The 22,121-nt window shown below is 37.6% G+C and overlaps 1 protein-coding gene across 2 annotated transcripts in view; it reads right to left on the bottom strand.

Annotated features, from left to right (window-relative positions):
- The window catches only part of MED13 (mediator complex subunit 13), a 101,197-nt gene that overhangs the window by 5,701 nt on the left and 73,375 nt on the right, over window positions 1–22,121 (bottom strand). For both annotated transcript variants that reach the window (XM_045525607.1, XM_045525606.1), the window contains 11 exons: window positions 21,775–21,998; window positions 20,074–20,263; window positions 18,365–18,824; window positions 16,804–17,023; window positions 15,957–16,148; window positions 15,581–15,804; window positions 13,639–13,781; window positions 12,675–12,833; window positions 12,374–12,559; window positions 9,477–9,625; window positions 1,700–1,873 (listed from right to left, as the gene is read on the bottom strand). In XM_045525607.1, the coding sequence (XP_045381563.1) occupies window positions 1,700–1,873; window positions 9,477–9,625; window positions 12,374–12,559; window positions 12,675–12,833; window positions 13,639–13,781; window positions 15,581–15,804; window positions 15,957–16,148; window positions 16,804–17,023; window positions 18,365–18,824; window positions 20,074–20,263; window positions 21,775–21,998 (2,321 nt within the window). The remainder of the gene's footprint in view (window positions 1–1,699; window positions 1,874–9,476; window positions 9,626–12,373; window positions 12,560–12,674; window positions 12,834–13,638; window positions 13,782–15,580; window positions 15,805–15,956; window positions 16,149–16,803; window positions 17,024–18,364; window positions 18,825–20,073; window positions 20,264–21,774; window positions 21,999–22,121) is intronic.

Here is a 22,121-nt window from a genome sequence, read left to right on the forward strand (position 1 = left end):
ATTTATTGCTGTTTTTGAGAGCCATTAGTGTGCATACATGTATTGTGACTACAAAAGGAGACAGATAGTATGTGCTGCACTTCCCAAGGGACCAAAGAACCCTTTGTTTTTTTGGAGATTCCAAGGACTACTATTCTGCAGAAAATCCCTTGAAAATATGTTCTTGTAATGAGATCTGTATAGACCACTGCACACATATTGGAAGGGGAAGAAAAGTTATATGACAAAACTAATTATTACCTTGGCTGACACTCTTTAAATATATTATCTCATTAACAGTCAATTCAGATCACCAACTGTTGTATTCTTTATGAATGTGCTATAGAAGTCCATTGTTTAACTTCAAATGTCATTAACTCAATGGGATGTGGTCCAAGGATATCAAGATTTAATAGCAACAGGCTTAAAAGATAGCAAGAAACCTATTTGTCTTGTACCCACTAAAATATAGCCCTAAAAAACTAAAGCATACTATCCAACTTTTACCCTAACAAATAAAAATTGGTTAGCAGATATTTAAATTAGCATGACTTATGGCATAAAAACTCGACTTCTGGTGCGTTAACATAAGAATAAGTGAGTCAGATCTGAATTTGTTACTTTGGAACAGTAATAGCAGCAGCAGCAGCAATAAACTCTGTATAGGGCTTTCACATCTCATTTTATTTTACCACTTTATGATATATCTTGACTTCAGTTATATCACTTACTAATGAATTTGTTTTAATAAATCACTATAGATCTAAGAATCTCGTTACTGTACTTAAAAACCACTCAATTTTAACACAGCAATTTACACACAGCTAGAAAGCTTTTTTTTTAAGAACATAGTAAATGAAACTAAAAACAAGTATTATTACTAAAATTATCAATCTTTTCTTGAGGCCAGGAGTTCAAGACCAGCCTGAATAACAGAGTGAGATCCCTATGCTACAAAAAATAAGAAACTTAGCCAGGCGTGCTAGTGCACGCCTGTAGTCTCATCTACTCGGGAGGCTGAGGTGGGAAGATTGCTTGAGCCCAGGATTTTGAAGTTACAGCGAGCTACTGTGATTGCATCACTGTATTTCACCCTGGGCAACAGAGCAAAACCCTGTCTCAAAAATAAAAGAATAACTTTTTTTAACCCAAACTTTTAATCTGCTATAATGCAGCATAATGGCAGTAGCAGTGGAGTATAATATAATTCAAAAAATAACATAATAATCACTAAAAGATCCAGGTTTTAGTCTTGAGTCTACTACCAATTTATGACTTTAGACAGGTGTTTTTCTGAACTTAAATATGCTCACCTAAAAAATGAGAAGATTACACAAGAGGTAATATATAAGGTTTCTCTCAGCTCTAAACTTTCATATGTGTAGTTGAAAATACAGATTGAGCATTCCAAATTCAAAAAAAAGTCCAAAATCTGAAACACTTTTGGTCCAAGCATTTCAGATAAGAATACTCAACCAACACTAAGAGCAAGGGCCCCAGGAGTTTGACTTAAGAATAATTAAGTGCAATCTTAATAAAATTTAAAAATTACAATTTTTTAATAACTAGATAATTCTCTTTGTGATGTTGTCTAGAGTTGCAAGTGGTAACACATTTAAGAACACAGACAAGCTGTAAGACCTCAAAAAGCCACATATACTTCTCAGGATTTAAGTCCTCAATTAGGCTTATTTAAGAACTAGCACAGAAGTAGCAATACCTTAAGAAAAAGGGGACACTGATATTGTGCTTGAGGACATGCTGACCAGAACCAGTCAGGTAATGGACCCGCTTTGGCAGTTGATACAAAGTAACCAAGGGCCAATGGTTGCTGAAGAATATTAGTTACTTCATCATGAGATTCTGTTGAAAGTAGTCGATCAGTACCCTGACCCTTAAAAAGACAAAATTAAAAGTATATTAGTTCATTTGGTATAGCTATGCACCTGATATAAATACAGAATTGTTACAGCAAACAGTCTCATTACCTTATGATAGCAATTTAACAAAATACTGACAGATACTGACAAAAATCAATTGCTATGTACTTAAGAGTATTATAATTAGTAATAGCATTAAAAGAATGAGTTTTAAGAGTTGCATGAGGAAATGAATATGCCAGCTGTTTAACAAGTTTGTATTATGCCAAGCCCTTAGGGTGTGTGTGTGTAAACCTTTGCAGCTGAGTGAAAAACACTATATGTTCAATGAAATTTCTAACTTTTTTAATATTCCCTCAACTAATTCCTAAAAACCATACTGCAATCTAAAAGGTGAATTCAATTTAGCTCTGTTGTTCATCTATCACTATCTATTAACATAAAGTTAATAGTGTTTGGAAAGCATTATGGCAACAAAAAGGAACAATTACTAAGTGATGTTCCCTTCCTTTGGGTTAATATATTTCTTGGTATTTCTTTTAAGGAGATAGATAAAATATTTATTACATCATTACCTGAAACAGAAAAAATATTTAAATGTTCAATATTTTGGTAATGATATACCAAATTATGGTATAGCAAGAGTGCAATATTAAAATCTGATTATACTTATTGTAAGTTGTAATAGAAACATGTGGAAGGAAGGTAATTTGCTAAAAGCAGTAATGGTTTTATTAGGGAGGTGGGATTATTGGTGCTTTTCCATATGTATATACACACACACACATATATTTATTTATTTCAATAATCTCATTTGTTTGCAGCAGTTAAAAGGGGAAGGAAGGGATGCAAGGTAAGATTGGACAAAGATTCTTTCCTACTAGATTTTTTTTCATTTATATTTTATTTGTATTTTTTTCATGGAGTACAAGTAGAATTTTGCTACCTTGATATACTGCATTGTGGTAAAGTCAGGGCCTTCAGCACATCTTTCACTGGAGCAACACACATTGTACCTACCAAGCAACCTCCCATCATTCAACCCCACCCCAACCCTCCGAGTCGCCACTGTCCATCATTCTAAACTCTGCTTCCAAGTGTACACATTATTTAGCTCTCCCTTGTGAGTGAGAACATGCAATATTTGTGTCTGAGTTGTTTCACTTAAGATAATGGCCTCTAGTTCCATCAATGTTGCTGTACAAGACATGATTTCATTCTTTTTTTTTTTACAGCTGAATAGTCTTCCATTGTGTATATATACCACATTTTCTTTATCCAGTCTTCCTTTGATAGACACTTAGGTTAATTCCCTATCTTTGCTACTGTGAATAGTGCTGCAATAAGCATGAGTGCAGGTATCTTTTTGATATATAAATTTCTTTTCCTTTGGGTAGATACCCAGTACTAGGACTGCTGGATTGTACGATAGTTCTATTTTTAGTTCTTTGAGAAATCTCCATACTGTTTTCAATAGAGGTTGCACTAATTTACATTCCCACCAGTGTATAAGAGTTCCCTCTTTGCTGCATCCTCACCAACATGTGTTATTTTTTTTTCATAGCCATTGTGATTGGTGTAAGATGATATCTCATTGTGGTTTTAATTTGCATTTCTCTGATGATTAGTGATGTTGAACATGTTTTCATATGCTTCTGGCTCATTTGTCTTCTTTTGAAAAATGTCTATTCATGCCCTTAGCCCACTTTTTTTTTGACAAGGGAAGAGGAGTTTATTAATTTGCTGGCAAATAAACAGGTTGGCAGACTCCTGTCTCAAAGTACCAACGTCTTGTTTCTGAGCAGTACAGAGTTTTTTAAAGATTCTGATTAATCCCATAATCCCATCTTCGGCTAAGACAACCTTATGACCTCCACCCAGACAATCTCCTTGAGCCATCTCCTCTGGGACAAAGAACAAAGGACACGCTCTTGCTCCTCCCAACCACTGACCTGAGGCAGGGGTGCAGGTTTTAGTTCTCAAAAAAGGTGAGGGGGTTTTGAAGACAGAAAACATTTTTACCCCTTTTCAGGCCATTCTATCTGTTACATATTCCCCACTGTCAATTTTACTCTTCCACATCTATGGGAGGAGGGACAACGTAGTTGTCAAGCTACTTCCTGCTGAGTTGGGGCAATGTTTTAGATGGAAGGTACAGATTATCAGGCAAAAAAGGGCATACGCAATAACTACAACTATGAGGACGGACAAGGTGAAATGGACTGTTGCCTTGCACACAATGTCCAATACAGGGCTGGGTTAGAAAAGAAACATGGGACCTCTAAGTGCAGAGCTATTATTAATAGTTGTACCCTGTAAGTCATCCAAGAGATCAGCTTCTGCAGATTCAGAAATCATGTACAGAAATACTTGTACCAAAAGGTTTAGGATAACACACCCAGTAGCAAGACAGATCAACAGAAGAGGTGATAGCCCAGGGAAATCCTCACTATGGAGTTTTCTCTCTATCCTATAGACAGAATCAAAAACTATTAGTAAAAATATAAACACTTTCTTTTTTTTTTTCTTTTTCTTAAGCAGATACTTTAGATCACCTAAGGCTAGACCCTCCACTGGGGGCTGCATCTCTTTACTTTGGTATGATGGACCCAAGATTTCACTTCTGACAATTTCAATGAGGTGTGAGTTGTTAGAGGCACTTCGTAGGGTCCCTTCCACTTTTGAGGGACCTGAAAGGGGCAAACTCATACACAGTGGTTAGCACCTGACCCACTCATTTGACATATTGCTTTACTCTTATTTTCTTTTACTGATGATTATGTTACCATACTTACCTCGGGCTGCTAGGAAGGGTCTCTCATAAAGTATTTCTGAGGGGCTTAACTTAAGCCTGATTCTAAAGGGCTACCCTTATCCAGAGAAGGGCAAGTGGCAATACCTTATCCCACTTTAGGCAGGTTCCATGTAATTTCCATTCTAGAAATAGGGCTGTGTTTACTTGCTAGGTTGCCTCCGCTACAAAGGACAGTTCATTATCACTCTGTATGGAGGAAAGCAGCCTATGAACATTTTGATGATCTGTGGGATCACTGAGTCTACTCCATCCAGCTTTTTAGGGAAACAGTTCACGAGGTTCCCACTGGGGGTCCACTCAAAGAAGTTTATGGGTGACCATAGGACACTGTGTAGTAGATCCAAGTGTAGAGAGTGGGAAGTAAAGATTCCCCCAATGGATACTGCCGTGGAGTAGCCAAACACAGTGATACCTTGAGCTGTTGAGCTGTTTCTGTAGCTGTCTGTCCACAACCTCCATGGCCAGCGTGTTATTCTCCATTTGCTTGGCCTCTTTCCCTGGACTGTTGATGCCCATCATCCCATCGTACTCTGAGGCCTGTTCCTGTACTCATGCAAAGAACTTGGCGAAGGCCCTGTCAGCTCCTGGTAGGAGCCTATCTCGGAGTGAGTTCTTCCAGAAGGATTCTAGCAACCTCAGATGTTCCTTTCTTACTGCTGGGTAGGACAAGCCTCTTATCCAGCCTGAAAGATATCTACCAATACAAATGTAGGCATCTGAGTGAAACTGCCAATCATCGAAAGGGTGGACCCCCACATGTTGGGGCTCCTTGTGTAGAGGGTTGCCTTTCTGTCCCTGCACCACCCTGAGCATATAAAAAGTTGCAAACGGGGTCCTCTCAAATAAGGTCCCACCATATCCATCAAGGCATCACGCTTGCAATGTGTGTATTCATGCAGATGCCTCATAAGAGGCTGAACCAAAGCTTTGGGTAGGAGATGAGTCGATGAGAATTCTGTCTCCATTTAGCTGTGTCATCCCAAATGTCAGAGCCTTGGTCTTTAGTTTTTAAGGGGGTCTAAAGCTAGCCAGGGTACCAAGGCCCCAAGGAATAGATCACCTACAGCGACCTTCTTAACTATTCTGCCAGTGTCCTGATTTCCTCTGGCAATCAGCTCAACTTTCTGGGCTGAAGTCCCAAGTGGCAGTGCCACCGCCATGATCACTGCATATCCAAACAGCCTCCAAAACCTCTAAACAGTCATGCTATAAAGGCTCATTCTTTGGCTGGCAAAAAGGGAGACAGGGTTGAGAATAAACATGGTCTTTAATAACTTCTTACAAGTAGCTGTACTGCCCAGAGGCGAAGAGGCCATCCTCTCACAATGTTGTTTAGTGGCTTTGAGAAGTATGTCACTGTCCATGGGATGTCTCACCAGTATCTATACTAAGACTCCAAGGCTCATTCTTTGTTTTTCGTATTATTTAAATTCTTTCTGTGAGTCAGGCAACCCCAAAGCAGGGACAATGATAAGACTGTTTTAGTTTTCCAAAGGCATTAAAACAGTTCATGATCCAGATCAGGGGCTCAACATCTGTCCCTTTAAAGGCCCCATATAAGGGCTTTGCCATCTGTCCGAAGTCTGGGATTCAGACACAACATCCTGCCATCCTTAGTGGACCTTAGATAAGTAACCTGTTGTTTGTAAATCTGTCCAATTGCAGGTTTCACAAGCTCTCCTCAAGCAGGGTAAGACAGTCCTTTTAAAGCCCCTAACACAGTCCAGTGGCACTGCAAGGCCACCCCAGTCCCAGGATCCTGTCACTCAAATGCAACTGAGTACAGTATCTTTAGTGGCATATAGATACTGCATGTATCTATATTCATTGGTATGGAGAATTTAAATTCTCTCTGTAAGTCCTGGGGTCCTGTCAGCCTACATAGCCTTACTCACTTTGGTAGCTTTCTTCTTGCCAATGCTGTAACAATGTGGAGGTCTGTTGAGGGCAGAACTTTCAAATGAGCAGTCTCCTGCAGGTTTCACTAGGCCCTAGTATTCACCTACCAGGAGCTTAGCAGTGCCCTCAGAGATGAGTTTCTGTTGCTTGTGGAACAAACAGCTCATGGTGCTCCTGCTGCTTGCCTAGGTCAGCCCCCGGGGCCTGCGGCAGGGAATTTTCAGTTACTGCCTGCCAACAGGTACCTCACCACTACCTGATTTGTAGAGTGCCATGCACAGCTGATGCCAGAGGTTGGGCCATGACAGAAAAGTGGGAGTCCACTTCTGCTCATTGCAGCTTAGCACCAATCAAATCCCCACTATAAATTTACATCTAGGGCTTTCATGGGGAGGCATGGAGCCCTGGGCCCCCTCATTTGTAAAAGTCTGCTGATCAGGTCCCCACTGTCAATGTGCACCCGGGGCTTCTATGGGGATATTTGGGTTGGGGCTAATAGTGAGGCAGGGGGCCCCGAGGCTCCCTCCTTCATCGTCTGAGTCATGGACTTGAAGGAACCATTTGCTTTCCTGAGGTTTCTTGTTACCTGGAGCCCTCTGTAATTTGGAGCAGGGTTCTTTTCAATGTCCTTCTTTTTTCCAAAAGCACACTGATCATACCCCACCCTAGGATGGCCTTTGCTTTCAACTGTCTCAAAGGATCCCTGGCTGGTGTAGCTAGCAGAACGCGCACAGTTTTTAGTTTAAAGGACATATTAACCAGTTGTGAAGGATGCATGCTACTTGCCTTGCCCCGGCTATGGGTGCCCTCTGGCCAAATTGAGCTCCCTGCTGGGTAAATAGATACTAATTCCAATCCTGAGTTATAACCTAATAGGCATGGGACTGAAGAATTTGTTCAGGGGGTAGCCTCACCAGACCTTCCCATGGTGCCAAGATGGTGGTGGCAGACGTTTTTTTGCCCTTGCTGCATGCTGCTCGATGGTGGGCAGAATGCACTGGTCTTCCCTCCCACCAGGTCTGCTCCCAGGCTGTGGCCCCTCCCAGTGCCTCGCCCTGCCAGCTGTGGGGTTCCAGCCAGTACAGGAGGATCTCATTTATCAAAAATCTTACAAACACAGATCATTTTGGATATCACAAGCAATGAGTTTATCTTAAGCAGAGACCTTGAGACTCAACATTTTAACTCTATAGTGGCAGGTCAACCATTTGAACTCTGAATTTTCCTTGATACAATTTGCCCTTTAGTAAAATCCTGTGCACAAGAATTGGCCATCCTAGAAAACCTGGCATGCCTTTGAACCTTCCCATTTATACAAATACTTGTAAGTAGAGGTCCCACAACTCGAGTGCCTCAAGGGGGTCGTTTTCCTTGTCTTTCTTTATTTTTAAAGCATTTATGTTCCATTCTTCTTTGAAAGCTCATTTATCTACAAATGAGACAGTTTAGTTTCCTCTTTCACAAAAGCACAGAAAGGCCAACTGATATTAATTTGGGGAGGAAAAGCCAATAGAGAAGACCCTTTAGAATGCACCTCCAAATAAAAATTAGGATCCGTCCAGCTATTCTGAGTTCTTTGGAAATTCTGGCTGTTAGTCCCCTGTGGTTGTAAATATTTTCTCCTATTGCACAGGTTGTCTGTTTACCCTGTTGATTATTTCTTGTGCTGCACAGAAGCTTTGCAGTTTAATTAAGTCCCATTTGTCTATTTTTGTTGCCTGTGCTTTTGAGGTCTTAGTCATGAATTTGTTGCCTACACCAATGTCCAGAATAGTTTTCCCTAGGTTTTTCTTCTAGTCTGTTTATAGCTTCAGGTCCTAATTCAAGTCTTTAACCCATCTTGAGTTGATTTTTGTACATGGTGGGAGATAGTGGTTCCAGTTTCATTCTTCTGCAAATGGCAATCCAATTTTCACAGGACCATGTGTTGAAAAGAGTGTCCTTTCCCCAGTGTATGTTCTTGTACACTCTGTCAAAGATCAGCTAACTGTATGTGGCTTTGTTTCTTTCTTCCTTACTTTAAAAAGGTAAATTCTAAACATATACATACTATATTCATCAAATAATCACTATATATAACTTCACTCAAATAAAAATGTGTTATTCAATGAAGCCCAATTAGTTGTGTTTTGTTTGACTGTCTGTTTTTGAGACAAGGTCTTGCTCTGCTGCCCAGGCTCGAGTGTAATGTCATCGTCACAGCTCACTGCAACCTCAAACTTCTGGTCTCAAGCAATTCTCCTGCCTCAGCCTCCCCAGAAGCTGGGACTACAGGCACGCGCCACAATGCCCGGCTAATTTTTCTATTTTTTGTGGGGACAGGGTCTTGCTCTTGCTCAGGCTGGTCTTGAACTTCTGGCCTTAAGCAATCCTCCCGCCTTGGCCTCCCAAAGTGCTAGGATTACAGGCATGAGCCACCATGCCTGGCCCCAATTAGTTTTTATTTCAAATAGAAGGACAAAACAGCCTGCTTTCATAACTGCTAAAAATAAAAAGGGGAAGTGGGTAGTCAGTGTTTTATATGTGCTTATGAGAAAATTAATATTTCTATTATGTTCCTTGTCACAGCCCTGATGAGAATGACAGCCCTTAGAGCCATATGATTCTGAAAGATACTGTAATCTTTTACCTGAGTAAAAGCTATTGAGAAGTGACACAAAAACGACCAGGGGAAGACTAATGCCAAGTAGTCTAGCAAATATGGATTTGGGGAAAGCAGAGCCTTATAGACTCTCTTAAGAATATATACTTCAAAATATTGATGTCTGTGAGGCATAAGTAAGTGCATAAATGTATTATTCCTGCTAATTTCTAAGGAAAAAATGTTGTTCTGTTTCATATATTAATCCATTAGTAAGTTAATGAATGACTTTAGAAAAACTGAACTTTCATAACAGGGTTACCTTGCCAGCATCACCTCCATGGGGGTAATGAGATCCTGGAGAATGTACAGGAGACCCAGTTGGAGATGCAGGAAGGATATTAATGATATCAGGGTCAAGATCATCTCCTGTGTCTAACAAATCAAAGATAACCATTCCATCTGCTCCATCTAAACCAGGAGAAAGAAAAGAAATTAAATATTCCATTTTCCATACTCTATGGTCATTTACCAAAACAGGTTAAAATAAATGAATAAATTTTAACCAAAATGGGTTAATTTAACCAACATTTACTGAGTGTCTACCATGTGCAAGTATTGTGTTAAAGGCCATATAAATAATCATGCATAAACAAGCATGTGGTAGTCTAAATAATGGCCCCCCCGCAAAGATGTCCACATCCTAATCACAGGAATCTATGAATATGTTACCATAAAGGACTTTGCAGATATGATCAAGCTAAGGATCCTGAGATGGGGAGATTATTCTGGATTATCCAGATGGTTCCAGTGTAATCACAGGGGTCCTAATAAGAGGGAGGCAGTAGGGTTAGTCAATGAAGGAAATGTGACGATACTACAATGTTGGCATTCAAGATGGAGGAAGCAGCCTGAGCCAAAGAATCCAGGTGGCCTCTAAAAGCTGGCAAAGGCAAAAAAAACAGATTTTCCCTTACAGCCTTCAGAAGGAATCAACCTGTTAACACCTTGACTTTAGCCCAGGGAGACTGATTTTCGACTTCTGACTTTCAGAACTGTAAGATAATAAATGTATGTTGTTTTAAGCCACTAAATGTGTAATCCTTTGTTACAGCAGCAATAGAAAACTCATACAAAGCAAACATGGTATAAATGAAATGCAAATCTGTTTAAAATGGGACTATAGTAGTCTCCCCTTTATCTACAGGTGATTCCCCCACCCCGTAGATGCCTGAAACTGTGCATAGTACCAAACTGCATAAATACTGTATTTTTTCCTAATCATAAATACCTATAATAAAGTTTAATTTATAAATTAGGCAGAGTAACAGATTAAAAACAATAATAAAAAATAGAACAATTATAACAATGTATTGTAATAAAAGTTATGTGGATGTGGTCTCTTTCTCTCTTTTTTTTTTTTTTTTTTTTTTTTTTTTTGAGACAGAGTCTCACTTTGTTGCCCGGGCTAGAGTGAGTGCCATGGCGTCAGCCTAGCTCACAGCAACCTCAAACTCCTGGGCTTAAACGATCTTACTGCCTCAGCCTCCCGAGTAGCTGGGACTACAGGCACGCGCCACCATGCCCGGCTAATTTTTTCTATATATATTTTTTAGTTGGCCAGATAATTTCTTTCTATTTTTAGTAGAGACAGGGTGTCGCTCTTGCTCAGGCTGGTCTCGAACTCCTGAGCTCAAACAATCCACCCGCCTCGGCCTCCCAGAGTACTAGGATTACAGGCATGAGCCACCGCGCCCGGCCTCATAATATCTTATTATACTGAATCATGGGTAATTGAAACCATGGAAAGCAAAATCACAGACAAGGGAGGATTACTGTATTCACAATTAATACCCTATCCTTTATTTATTAAATAAAATACTCAAGTTGCATAACACACCAAAAGAAGAGAGAATAATATCCAGACTTGTAATTTTAGAGATGTGATATTTTCTAAGGTAGCTCAGAGTAACAAGAGAACATCATTTATTTTTTCTTTTACTAAAGAGAAATCTGTAAGTTCACCCAGAAGTTATATCCCTACTCTGGCAGTTTATATAAATTATATTATTTTGGCGAGTCAAAGATTTTTTTTAATTTAATTTATTTTATTTTTGGAGACAGGGTCTCACTCTGTCACCCAGGCTTAAGTGTGGTGGTGCAATCATAGCTCAATGCAGCCTCAAACTCCTGGGCTCAAGGGATCCTTCTGCCTCAGCCTCCCATGTAGCTGGGACTACAGGTGTGCACCACCACGTCCAGTTAATTTTTTCTTTTTTGTAGAGATAGAGTCTTGCTAAGCTATGTTGCCCAGGCTGGTCTCAAACTCCTGGCCTCAAGCAATCTTCCCACCTCGGCCTCCCACAGTGCTGGGATTAAAAGCTTGAGCCACTGAGCCTGGCTGCAAATCAAGACATAAAGAGATTTAAAATGAGTTTATATACAGGTATCTCAAAAGAAAAGCATAAATCTGTATGAATGTTTTATGGTCAACTATTACCTTTTAAAATGAGTAAAGATTTGGCCTGGCACAGTGGCTCCTGCCTGTTGATCGAGATCCTATCTCAAATAAAAACAAAATAAAATAAAAAATAATTAAAGATTTATGGGATAATTCATAGCAACCAATTCTATTACCAATAAAGTAGAAGAATGGTTGTAATAGTTTCCAGTTGCTGCTTTAGCAAATCACCATAAACTGTTGGCTTAAAACAACATACATTTATTCTCTTACAGTTCTAGAGGCCAGAAGTCTGAGGTCAGTTTCATCGGGCTGACATTAAGGTGTTGGCAAGGCTCCACACCTTAAAGGATCTAAGGGAATATCTGTTTCCTTGTCCTTTCCAGCATGGAGAACTGTATTCCTTGGCTCATGGCCCCCTCCTCCATCTTCAAAGTCAGCAGCATAGCATCTTCTTCTGACCTTGCTTTCCTCTGATTCCATCACATGGCCTTCTCTTCTTCCTTGTAAACTCAAACCTCCCTCTGCCTCCCTCCTAAAAGGATACATGTTATTGTATTTAGGGCCCATCAGCACAATCCAAAATAATCTCTTCATCTCAAGATCCTTAACTTAATCACATCTGTAAAGTCCACTTTTTGTAATATACGGTAACATTCACAGGTTTCAGGCATAGGACATGAATATGTTTTGGGGGCCATTAATCAGCCTACCAAAATGGCCAATACTTGAAAACCTTTTAGGAACAATTCACCTACCGTTGTTGGGATTAAAAGCTAAATCCAAATTTTCAGTGGTATAAGTAGCTGAAGCTACTTGCACAGAAGCAGAAGTAGGGAACACAAGTATATGAGTACATGATGTATCCTGTGGGGTATTTAACTGAGATGTCTGCATGTTTAGAGTAGTGCTTCTTCCAAATACAGAACCAGTTGACACAGAATCTGAAGAGAGAATGAAAGGCATTTTCTTTTAACAAATGAAGAATAAAATTTATATAATACTCAAAAACTTAAGTGCATGAAGAATTAAATCTGATATAAACTAAAGATAGCTAACCTGGCATAATAACAAAAGAGCCTTGAGGTTCCATTGCTACCAAGCAAGCACTCAAAATGCTGGGGGAGTCTGCAGCAGATATACCACACATTCTACACATGTCTTTGAGCCTTTTACTTAGAGACTGTAAATTTCGACGACTCAGCAAACAGCTCCAATCTGTGGATATCAATAGTTATAAAAACAAACAAAAAAAAACCATTCAGACTAACAGCATTGTTAATACCCTGTAGAACCAAAGTTAAGACATAAAAGATATAGTACACTTCCCCCCACCAGAGTCTTGCTCTGTCACCTGGGCTAGAGTGCCATGGCATCAGCCGAGCTCACAGCAACCTCAAACTCCTGGGCTCAAGCAATCCTCCCACCTCAGCCTCCCAAGTAGCTGGGACTACAGGTGCGCACACCACGCCTGGCTAAGTTTTTCTGCTTTTAGGAGAGATGGGGTCTTGCTCTTGTTCAGGCTGGTCTTGAACTCCTGACCTCAAGCAATCTTCCCGCCTCAGCATCCCAGAGTGCTAGGATTACAGGTGTGAGTCACCATACCTGGCTAGATTTTTAAATTAGTATATTCCTCAAACAGATGTCATTATCAAGGCAAAATTTTACTACTGACACTACTCAACATCCTTTATCCCCCTAACTTCAGTGTACACCACATTCAAATTAGTATCTGCTGAACAGAGGATGAGTTGAATAAACTGAAAGTGGAAAAAATGGAAGACAACAAAGAAGAACAGTGGTAGTTAAAACTGACATTAAAATTAAAAAATAGTAAAATGTCCTTTTAAATTTTGAATTAAGCCATTTGTGGCCTAGACATATGTGGTTTCCCTTTAAAAACAAGACAAAATGAAAGTTTTACTGATAACCTTTGCGTTTATACCTACATGTGGCCTGAACAGCATATGAATTAAAATAAAACAGAAATATAAATGCTAAATAATAAAAGCACAATTTTTACCTTTCAATTCTCCATGACCAATCCTTCCTAGACGACCAATTACAACTCTCCATGGTAATGAACTCATTTGTACAAGTCCTAAGCACCACTCCCAAAGTTTCTGTAGACCAAATCTTCTAGCAGAACCTTTTTTCCGACGAGCCCTATTGTATGGAATAAAGAGATAGTCATAAATATTTCTAAAATTTGTATGACATTTCAAAAGAGCTCAAAATGTGAAAAACTGATCCCTTAACTTTAATGCTTCACACCTTCACACAAGTCCTAAGCAAGAATATATATAAAATCCTAGGTCTGGTATGCAAGTTTATGTCTTTTCAATACACATTACAATATATACTTTAAAAAATTTTAAAGTGTCCATAAACCACCTCAATTCATTAGAAAACACCACTGTACACTAGCAAACATTTTTTTTAAGAGCTAATACTTTAAGCTTCGTAGGCCAACAAGATTCTGTTATAATAATTCAACTCTGCTGCTGCAGCACGAAAGCAGCTATAGAGGATACCTAACAAACAGCAGGGACCAGATTTGGCCCATGCGTTGTAGTAGGCCAATCCCTGTTCTATACTGTAAGTTGAAGAATGCCCAACAATACACCACACTTCTCAGACCAAACAACACTGTTGTATGTTTTCTGCATACATGTTCTATATTAGGCAAGTATGTAACATGAGCGCTCTGTGGCTGAGAACAGTAGCTACCAGGTATTGAGTACTTACTATGTACCAAAGGATTGTGCCCAACCAATTTACATGTAATAACTCATTTCATCCTAACAATCCTATGAGGTAAATAAAATTATCCTTCAGATTTTACAGATAAGTAAGCTATAGCTCAGTTGGCTAATGTAATTTTCCCTAGATCACATGGGCAGGGCTGGGATTTGAACCCACGTCTCTCTGACTCAAACATTGTACCTCTTAACCAATTAACTCACTTCTACTTTATCAAGATAGTTAAATGACAATACTATTTTTTCATCCTTTACAGCTAAGGATACTCTTTCAAAAGCTCACTCAGCATAAATATCATAAAAAATCAAAACTATATCAAGGAAGTAGAGTAGGAAGCACTATTCTAAGATTTATAAAATAGTCAATAAATCTTTACAAGCAATAATATAAAATTAATGTTTCTATATAGTTTCCCCAGCACCACTAAGACCTAATAATCATTAAATATTTCTGCATATAACCTATTTCTAAACTTAAAGTAACAGAACCTTTATATAATAATAAAGAAACTAAAGGACAGAACCCAAATCTTAAAACTGAATCACACTGTACAGATTTGCTTTTCAGGTTCTTTTGAGTAGTGTTCACTAGCCTTGACACATGTTATTAGTAAAGATTATTAAATAACTCAATATGAGGCTTACCTGTCATGACATATCCACTATATCGTTCATAAATAACTGTCTATGATATATACTGCCAAAGAGAATTCTAAGAAGACCATCATTTTCAGAAGCTACCTTAACATTTAAATAGTAAAAATTTCAGTCAACAGTTTTAGTAAAGTAAGTTAATTCACTCAGTTAAGTAGGGGCTATATCTTACACGGCACAGAAGAAAAGTTTAAATGTTCCATAGATGCTTTACTAGATTGCTTTTTAATTGTAGAAGGGCCTTCTAGTTCCATGTTTCAAAAATTTTCAGAATTCTCAGCTAAAATCACTACTTCAACCTTTATGACATAGGACTTAGAGATCTTAATGTTTTTTGCCCGTGTAACAGAGATTAATCAAAATTATTTTTAATTATCTTAATTGTACAATGTAACTATTCACTACAGAAGACACCCACAATCCCGTCTTAATATTTTAATGTATATAACCTTCCAAATGGTTTTCTATTCATTAAAAATTAAATATAACGTGTACGCATATATGAATTTTTAAAGATGAGATAACAATACATTTAAGGAAAATAAGTACCTATTTGGAACATCGATGTTAATGATACAAGTTTCTAAAAGTTCTCCATATAGATCTGTACAAGATGCAAGAATCCACCTTTGATCATGTGATAAACAGTAGCCCACAAAAAGAACATTATATTTCTGTCCAGCTTCTCCAAACGTTTCTCCTAGCTCTGTCTGTTTGTCCTTCACTGGAGCCAGAATAAAAGGAGGTGTATAAAGTCGAATACACTCTGGTCTCTGTAAAACAGAAAAATTAAGGTACTATGGTACTATACAATCTTAGAAAAATTATGGAAAATGAGAGCTAAACAAAGAACTGCACTTAGTTTTGCATAAAATCATAAACTGTACAGTCATTCAATAACTTTGTTCATGAAAAACATACTTACATCAGGACTCCTAAGAGCAGTTTCCATGGCTAAACCTGGACCAAAGCCAGTCAATGTTTTCACGTTGGTTGATGTTGGAAGTGGTCTCCGACATTGGGTAAAGGCCGAAAAAGCCAGGGATTTTAAATGCTGGGTATAGATTTGCCTATCTTCATGCTTCACAGGTTGCAACAAGTACTGACAAGGAATAATCTAAGAAGTACAGGCAAATATTACAAATGTTAACTTTCTAACACAGAATAAAAGCAACTGTGGGTCTAAAACTCTAAAAACTCCTTATTGGAAAAATTAAAACCTAATTTAAATAATAATTTAAAGAACTATGTTTTTTTATCTATTATATAACTTTTTAATAGTCAATTTTAACAATGGCTCATGAAACCAAAGGACTATCTAAAAATCTTTAAAATTTTCTAAACAGCAATTATACTGTCATTAACTAGTCCTGTGATAGTCTATAAAATAAAGAATTCAAAATATCTTCAAACAACTTAATATGGTTAATTTCTTTCTACTTTTATTTGCAACCTGTCTTATTTAGGTCCATGCTATATTTTTCTATTCAGGCATATCAATTTAAAAGCTGGCTTATGAAAGTAGCACAGGAGAAATGTTTAATGTATTTAATGCAATATTTTTATTCCCCATTATTTCTGGGGTATGACTGTAACATTTACCTTTAATAAGCTCTCTTAATATTTCTATTAGAATATCACTTAAAGTGAAATCAATATAATATAACCTGGCTTTTAGAAAACCAATTTGAATACAGAAAAATATCATCTGAAACTTCTGACACATCAAACTGTTATATATATATTTAACTCATAACATTTATCACTCTTACCTGTACAGAAACAGTACTCTTGATATGAGGAGGAAGAGTCTGGACCATTTCTAGAAAGCATCGAAGTAGCCCCAAAGTCCACACATTAGAAGAGTTAGTGCTCTCATCTTTATTTTCATATGTAAAAGGATCAATTATATAAACAACAATTGCAGGTGGATAGGTGATTGCATGTGAATCACCATCTGTGGGGATTCCCACTTTATCCCGATCCATCGTGCTAAAATGTGAGGTAGAAATAAGAAAAAAGTTGCACTGTATTTGCTTGGGGTAGCATTAAAGCAGGTTCTTGAAATCTCTTTTCCCCCATTTTTGGTGGGAGGTGTCAGACAGCCTCTCTGAAAATACAGGACATTTCCTTCTCCCAAAGTAAACCATAAACATTGTACATATAATTTCACAGTGTACAAAGACCCTTGCATTAAGAGATCTTGCCTTAAAAAAACAAAATTCTTAAAATCATAGAGTATCAGAAACAAAAAAGATTGCTTAGTGCTTAAGGATAAAACTGAGACAAAGAGTTCTCTTGTTTGAGACCTATCCCAACAGCTGCCCCAAATCACAAAACTGGCTAGAAGCAGAGCCAGACTAGAAAGAAATGAAGTTTCCAGACCTAGTTAATAGAACACTCTAGACTATACACATTTATTTCATACTTCATAATTTTAATGATGAATAAGCTTCATTCTTTGATGAATGATTTGATTTTTTATTTTTTTAGACTAGTCAAGTGCAGTAGTGAAGAGGGGGGAAAGTAGTAGAACAAGGAGGTCAATATGTAACTGTGAACAATCAAGTGAGATAACTCACTACCTTTGGACCACCTGATTTTTTTTTAAGTTCAAATATATTTTGATGTTCAAGAAGAGTGGACAATCTGGGTAATAGTTTGTTTTTAGCCACATATATGGGTATAACTTTGGATACAACTGCATCCTGGGTAGCTGACAGGTAATAACTAAGCTCAGGCTAGCCTAACCTATAAATCAAAAGGGAAGCTCATTTAACACCTTCATCATAAAAGGAATGAGAGCTGACATCATCATTGTTGTCATCATAAATAACTTGGAATCACTGTATAAAGCACTTAATGTACATTATTATCATATTATTCCCATTTTACAGATAAGGAAACATGCTCAAAAAGTTAGAATGATCCCAAAGTCACAAAGCTAGTAAATGGCAGAGCTGAGATTCAAACCTTGGTAAGACTCCAAAGCCTCTGAATATGTTGGCTCAGTAGTGACTTCTCAGTCACTGGAGTAATTTGCATAGGTCAACTACTTGACAGTTATGTCACAGAACAGACTCAAATATCATATGGATATTGGGACTAAATGGTCTTCAAGGTCTTAAATTCCCACCCTGAGACTCTAGGATTCTATGATAAAGATTTTATGAACAGTCTTCATTATACTTTTATACAAAGTCAACATTATAAGAACCAAAATTTCAAGAATAAGATAAAAATGCTTTATATTCATTCATAATGGCTATTTTATTTAGGGAAAAAGCATCATAGTTTTTACGTTTCTGCAAAGATCAATATTTTTAAAGGTACCTTTCAGACACATCAGAATGTGGCTGAGTGGGAAGCGAAGACTCTCCAGAAATCCCAGCTGTCTGTAGAGCTGATGACTGTTGTCCTCCTAGCTGACCATTCTGAACTGTACTTGCTTGTGTGGACATGGATCCTGCAGCATTACTGTTCATACTGCCAAAGGGTGGAAATGAAGGTAGTTTATTTGATGACACCCCACTATTCAAGTTGGAAGAAGATGAAGATGAAGTTGAAGCTGTGGTCAAAGTTGAATTAGCTGTGGCAACTGAAGTAGATATGGCAACACCTGAAGTCACTGTCATAGTGTTGCTCACTGCAGGTGCTAAGGTGGCAGATGGAGTATTAGCATTTCCAGTATTTGTCATCTGAGGTGGAGTAATGAAAGACTGACTCGTAGGGGCAACTAAATTTGGCTGGGAAAGTAGAGAGCTGTCCAATGGCTGGGAAGCAAGATAAGGACCTGAAAAATAAAAACAGGTAGGATATTTAATTATTTCACTGATTGGTTCTTTTTTATTCTACCATATAAATAAAATAATCTAGTTGATGCTTTCCTGGTAATTATCATCCCTCAACTGCTTACTAACAATGTAACATATACTAGCTTTCTATTTTCCCCTAGAAACTGAAGAAACAAATTTAAAATGTAATTGAAAAAGCCAGAATTTTCATTCAAAATTAAAGAAATGACTACTATGAAACTGTAATAAAATTCTATTTCCTAGGCACAACTGATTAAATGTAAAAATAGTATTTGGGCAAATTTTCATCACACCATTCAAGGGCTGCCTAGGCAGGACGAGGTGGCTCATGCCCGTAATCCTAGCACTCTGGGAGACCGAGGCAGGAGGATCACTTGAGCTCAGAAGTTCAAGACCAGCCTGAGCAAAAGTGAGAGCCTGTCTCTACTAAAAATACAAAAATTGGCCAGGCGTGATAGCATACATCTGTAGTCCCAGCCACATGGGAGGCTAAGGCAAGAGTATCGCTTGATCTGAGGCATTTGAGGTTGCAGTGAGCTATGATGACGCCACTACACTTTACCCAGGGTGACAGACCGAGACTGTCTCAAAAAAAAAGGGGGGGTTGCCTAAATCAAAAGTCGAATAAATATTGACTATATCGAGAGCTAACTAAAATATAAAGTGATAGAATGTTATCATGGGATTCAAATTATAGGAATATGTAATGAGATTCAATATTTTTGGTTCTGCATCTCTTTGGATTAAGTCTAAAGGAAATCCATTGACATTTAATTCAAGAGTGTTACATGGAAGTCTTAAATAGCTGTCATTTTCTTAGCTATAACAAAGAATTATTTCTTGGTATTACATTGAGGTTAACTATAAATTATTTTGTCTCTCAACTATTAACAAATCAAGAATCTTAATGCTAATAAAAGTTAAAACATCAGACCCTACAGAAGCAACAGAAAATGGTTTATAGCCCACAATTTCCTCCTACCTGATGGGATACCTACACCAGGCATCAACAAACGTTTTCTTTAAAGAGTCAGATAGTAAATATTTTTGGCTTTGCAGCCACATGGCCTCAGTCACAACTACTCAGCTCTGACTTTATAGCACAAAAGCAGCTAGAGATAATAGGTAAGTAAATGAGGATGGCTGTGTTCCAATAAAATTTTATTTACAAAAACAGCTGGTGGACCAGGCCACACTTTGCTAACATAATAAACATAAATTCAATACCTAGGTCGTATCTGCAGACTTGTGCATAAAGCTTGAGTTTAGAAAACGCTTCATTGTTACCATCAGCTGCCTGAGAAAACCATTCCGCTACCAACTTTTCTGACAGTTTCTTTGATGCAGTAGATCCAACTCTCATGATCCCATCCGTTAAGAGTCGAGAAATAGGTCTATGTTGACCTAATCGACAAGACTACAAATATACACACAGAAACCAGAATTAGTAAATTTACTATAGCATTTAGGTACATATGCTAAAATAAAGCATTTAAGCTACTTAAAATAAGCTTAATTATTTGTAATTTGTAATTAATCATTTGAGATAAAAATACAAGGGTGAAAAAGAGCCACAGATCTTTTTCACTTTTAAATTAGAAATTCACTAAATTTCTTTCAAAATTAAAATATCTCTAATGAAAAACATCTAGATAATAACAATAACATTGGAACCATTTGGTCTGAATAATGAAAGCTTACAGAATGCAAAATTAAATGAGCAGAAAAATATAGTAATTGTAGGTACACATCTACCCCAATTTACGCATTATAAATACATATATTCCTAAGTCAAAGCAAAATAAAAATTAGAATATAAATACACTATATAGTTCCCAGCTCTCCCTCCAGTTCTGTGGGCCACTGATTTTTGTTAGAAGCAGCCCAGTGTCAAATAAATTTATATTAGATTAAGAAAATTTAGAAGACTTTTTACTGCAAGAATTTCAAAGCCTTTAATAACCTAATATGCACTGTGAGTTTCTAAATGGTAATACAATACACAACATTTCTCCAAAACTATTTAACCTATGGAACTTTTTTTCTGGGAGGATTTTCAAATGTTCCAATAACACCCTTTCGGAAATGTTTATTTATAAAAAACACACTACATATACCTTGTAATTATGTGGAAAATTTACAAGGGAGCTAAACCAGCCAGACTAACAATTCAGATTGTAAAAAAAATTAAAATGTAGATCAGGTGTGGTGGCTCACACCTGTAATCCCAGCACTTTGGAAGGAGAAGGTGGGAGGATTGCTTGAGCCCAGGAGTTCAAGGTTGCAGTGAGCACTCACCGCACTTGAGCCCAGGCATTAGAGCAAGACCCTGCCCCCACCCCCAAAAAAAGATGAAAAAAAGAAGAAAAATTCAAAGACTGAATTTCCAAGCATCTGTGGGAAAAAGAAGGTATAATGAAGTAAGACTTTATGTCCCATAGCATTTATAACTTGAAATCATTTCACCTAGTGATTACTACAACATGAAAATTATAAACTAAAAGAACTGTCAGGAATCTCAGAGAGGAAATGGATCTTAAAGATATATAGTATATTTTCACATGTCAGCAAAGTAAGGCCTAGTGTTATAACCTGAGATCCCAGAGAATCAAGACTAGAATTTTTATAATGTAACTTCTTCCCTATTTAACAATGCTTCTCCTTCCTCTTAGAAAATGAGACAGACATGCCCTCAATGTTTTATCCCCCCAGTATGGCAATATCCACTGTGACCCAAGGCACACACATCTAACAGAAAGACCAGGTCAAACTCACAAAGACTGTAACTGGTTAGTATGAGAACTAAACATCTAGTCTGACATCATCATCACTCTGTCCCAAACAACTGAACTGCCCAGTATAATTTATACATAAACATACAAATCATTAGGTAGTTTTTAAAATGCCACTTCTTTTTAAAATACCTACCTCATATATTGCAGTAAGATCTCTAAAAAAGCTTTTGGCTCCATTTAACAAGGCTTCGTTCTCTGGACATAGTACAACATAGGCTATATCTCTTTGAGATCCATAGGGTTCCAGCATAAGTCTCTCCCAATAAGGAAGAGCAAATGGAGAAAGCACCAGAAAATCATAATCATAACCCAACAAAAACGTGGGGATTGGCAGTGGTTCTGGGGATTCATCAGTTCCTAAATAAGAAAGATGTATTTTAAGAAAACACTTAAAAGAAACAGATCTTTTTATTTAAATGTCAAAAGTTAATGAAGTCATTATTAGTAAAATTATTTGATTAAAGACAAAAATATTTAAAG

Source organism: Lemur catta, chromosome 15 (assembly GCF_020740605.2).
Source record: "Lemur catta isolate mLemCat1 chromosome 15, mLemCat1.pri, whole genome shotgun sequence".
NCBI classification, from domain to species: Eukaryota; Metazoa; Chordata; class Mammalia; order Primates; family Lemuridae; genus Lemur; species Lemur catta.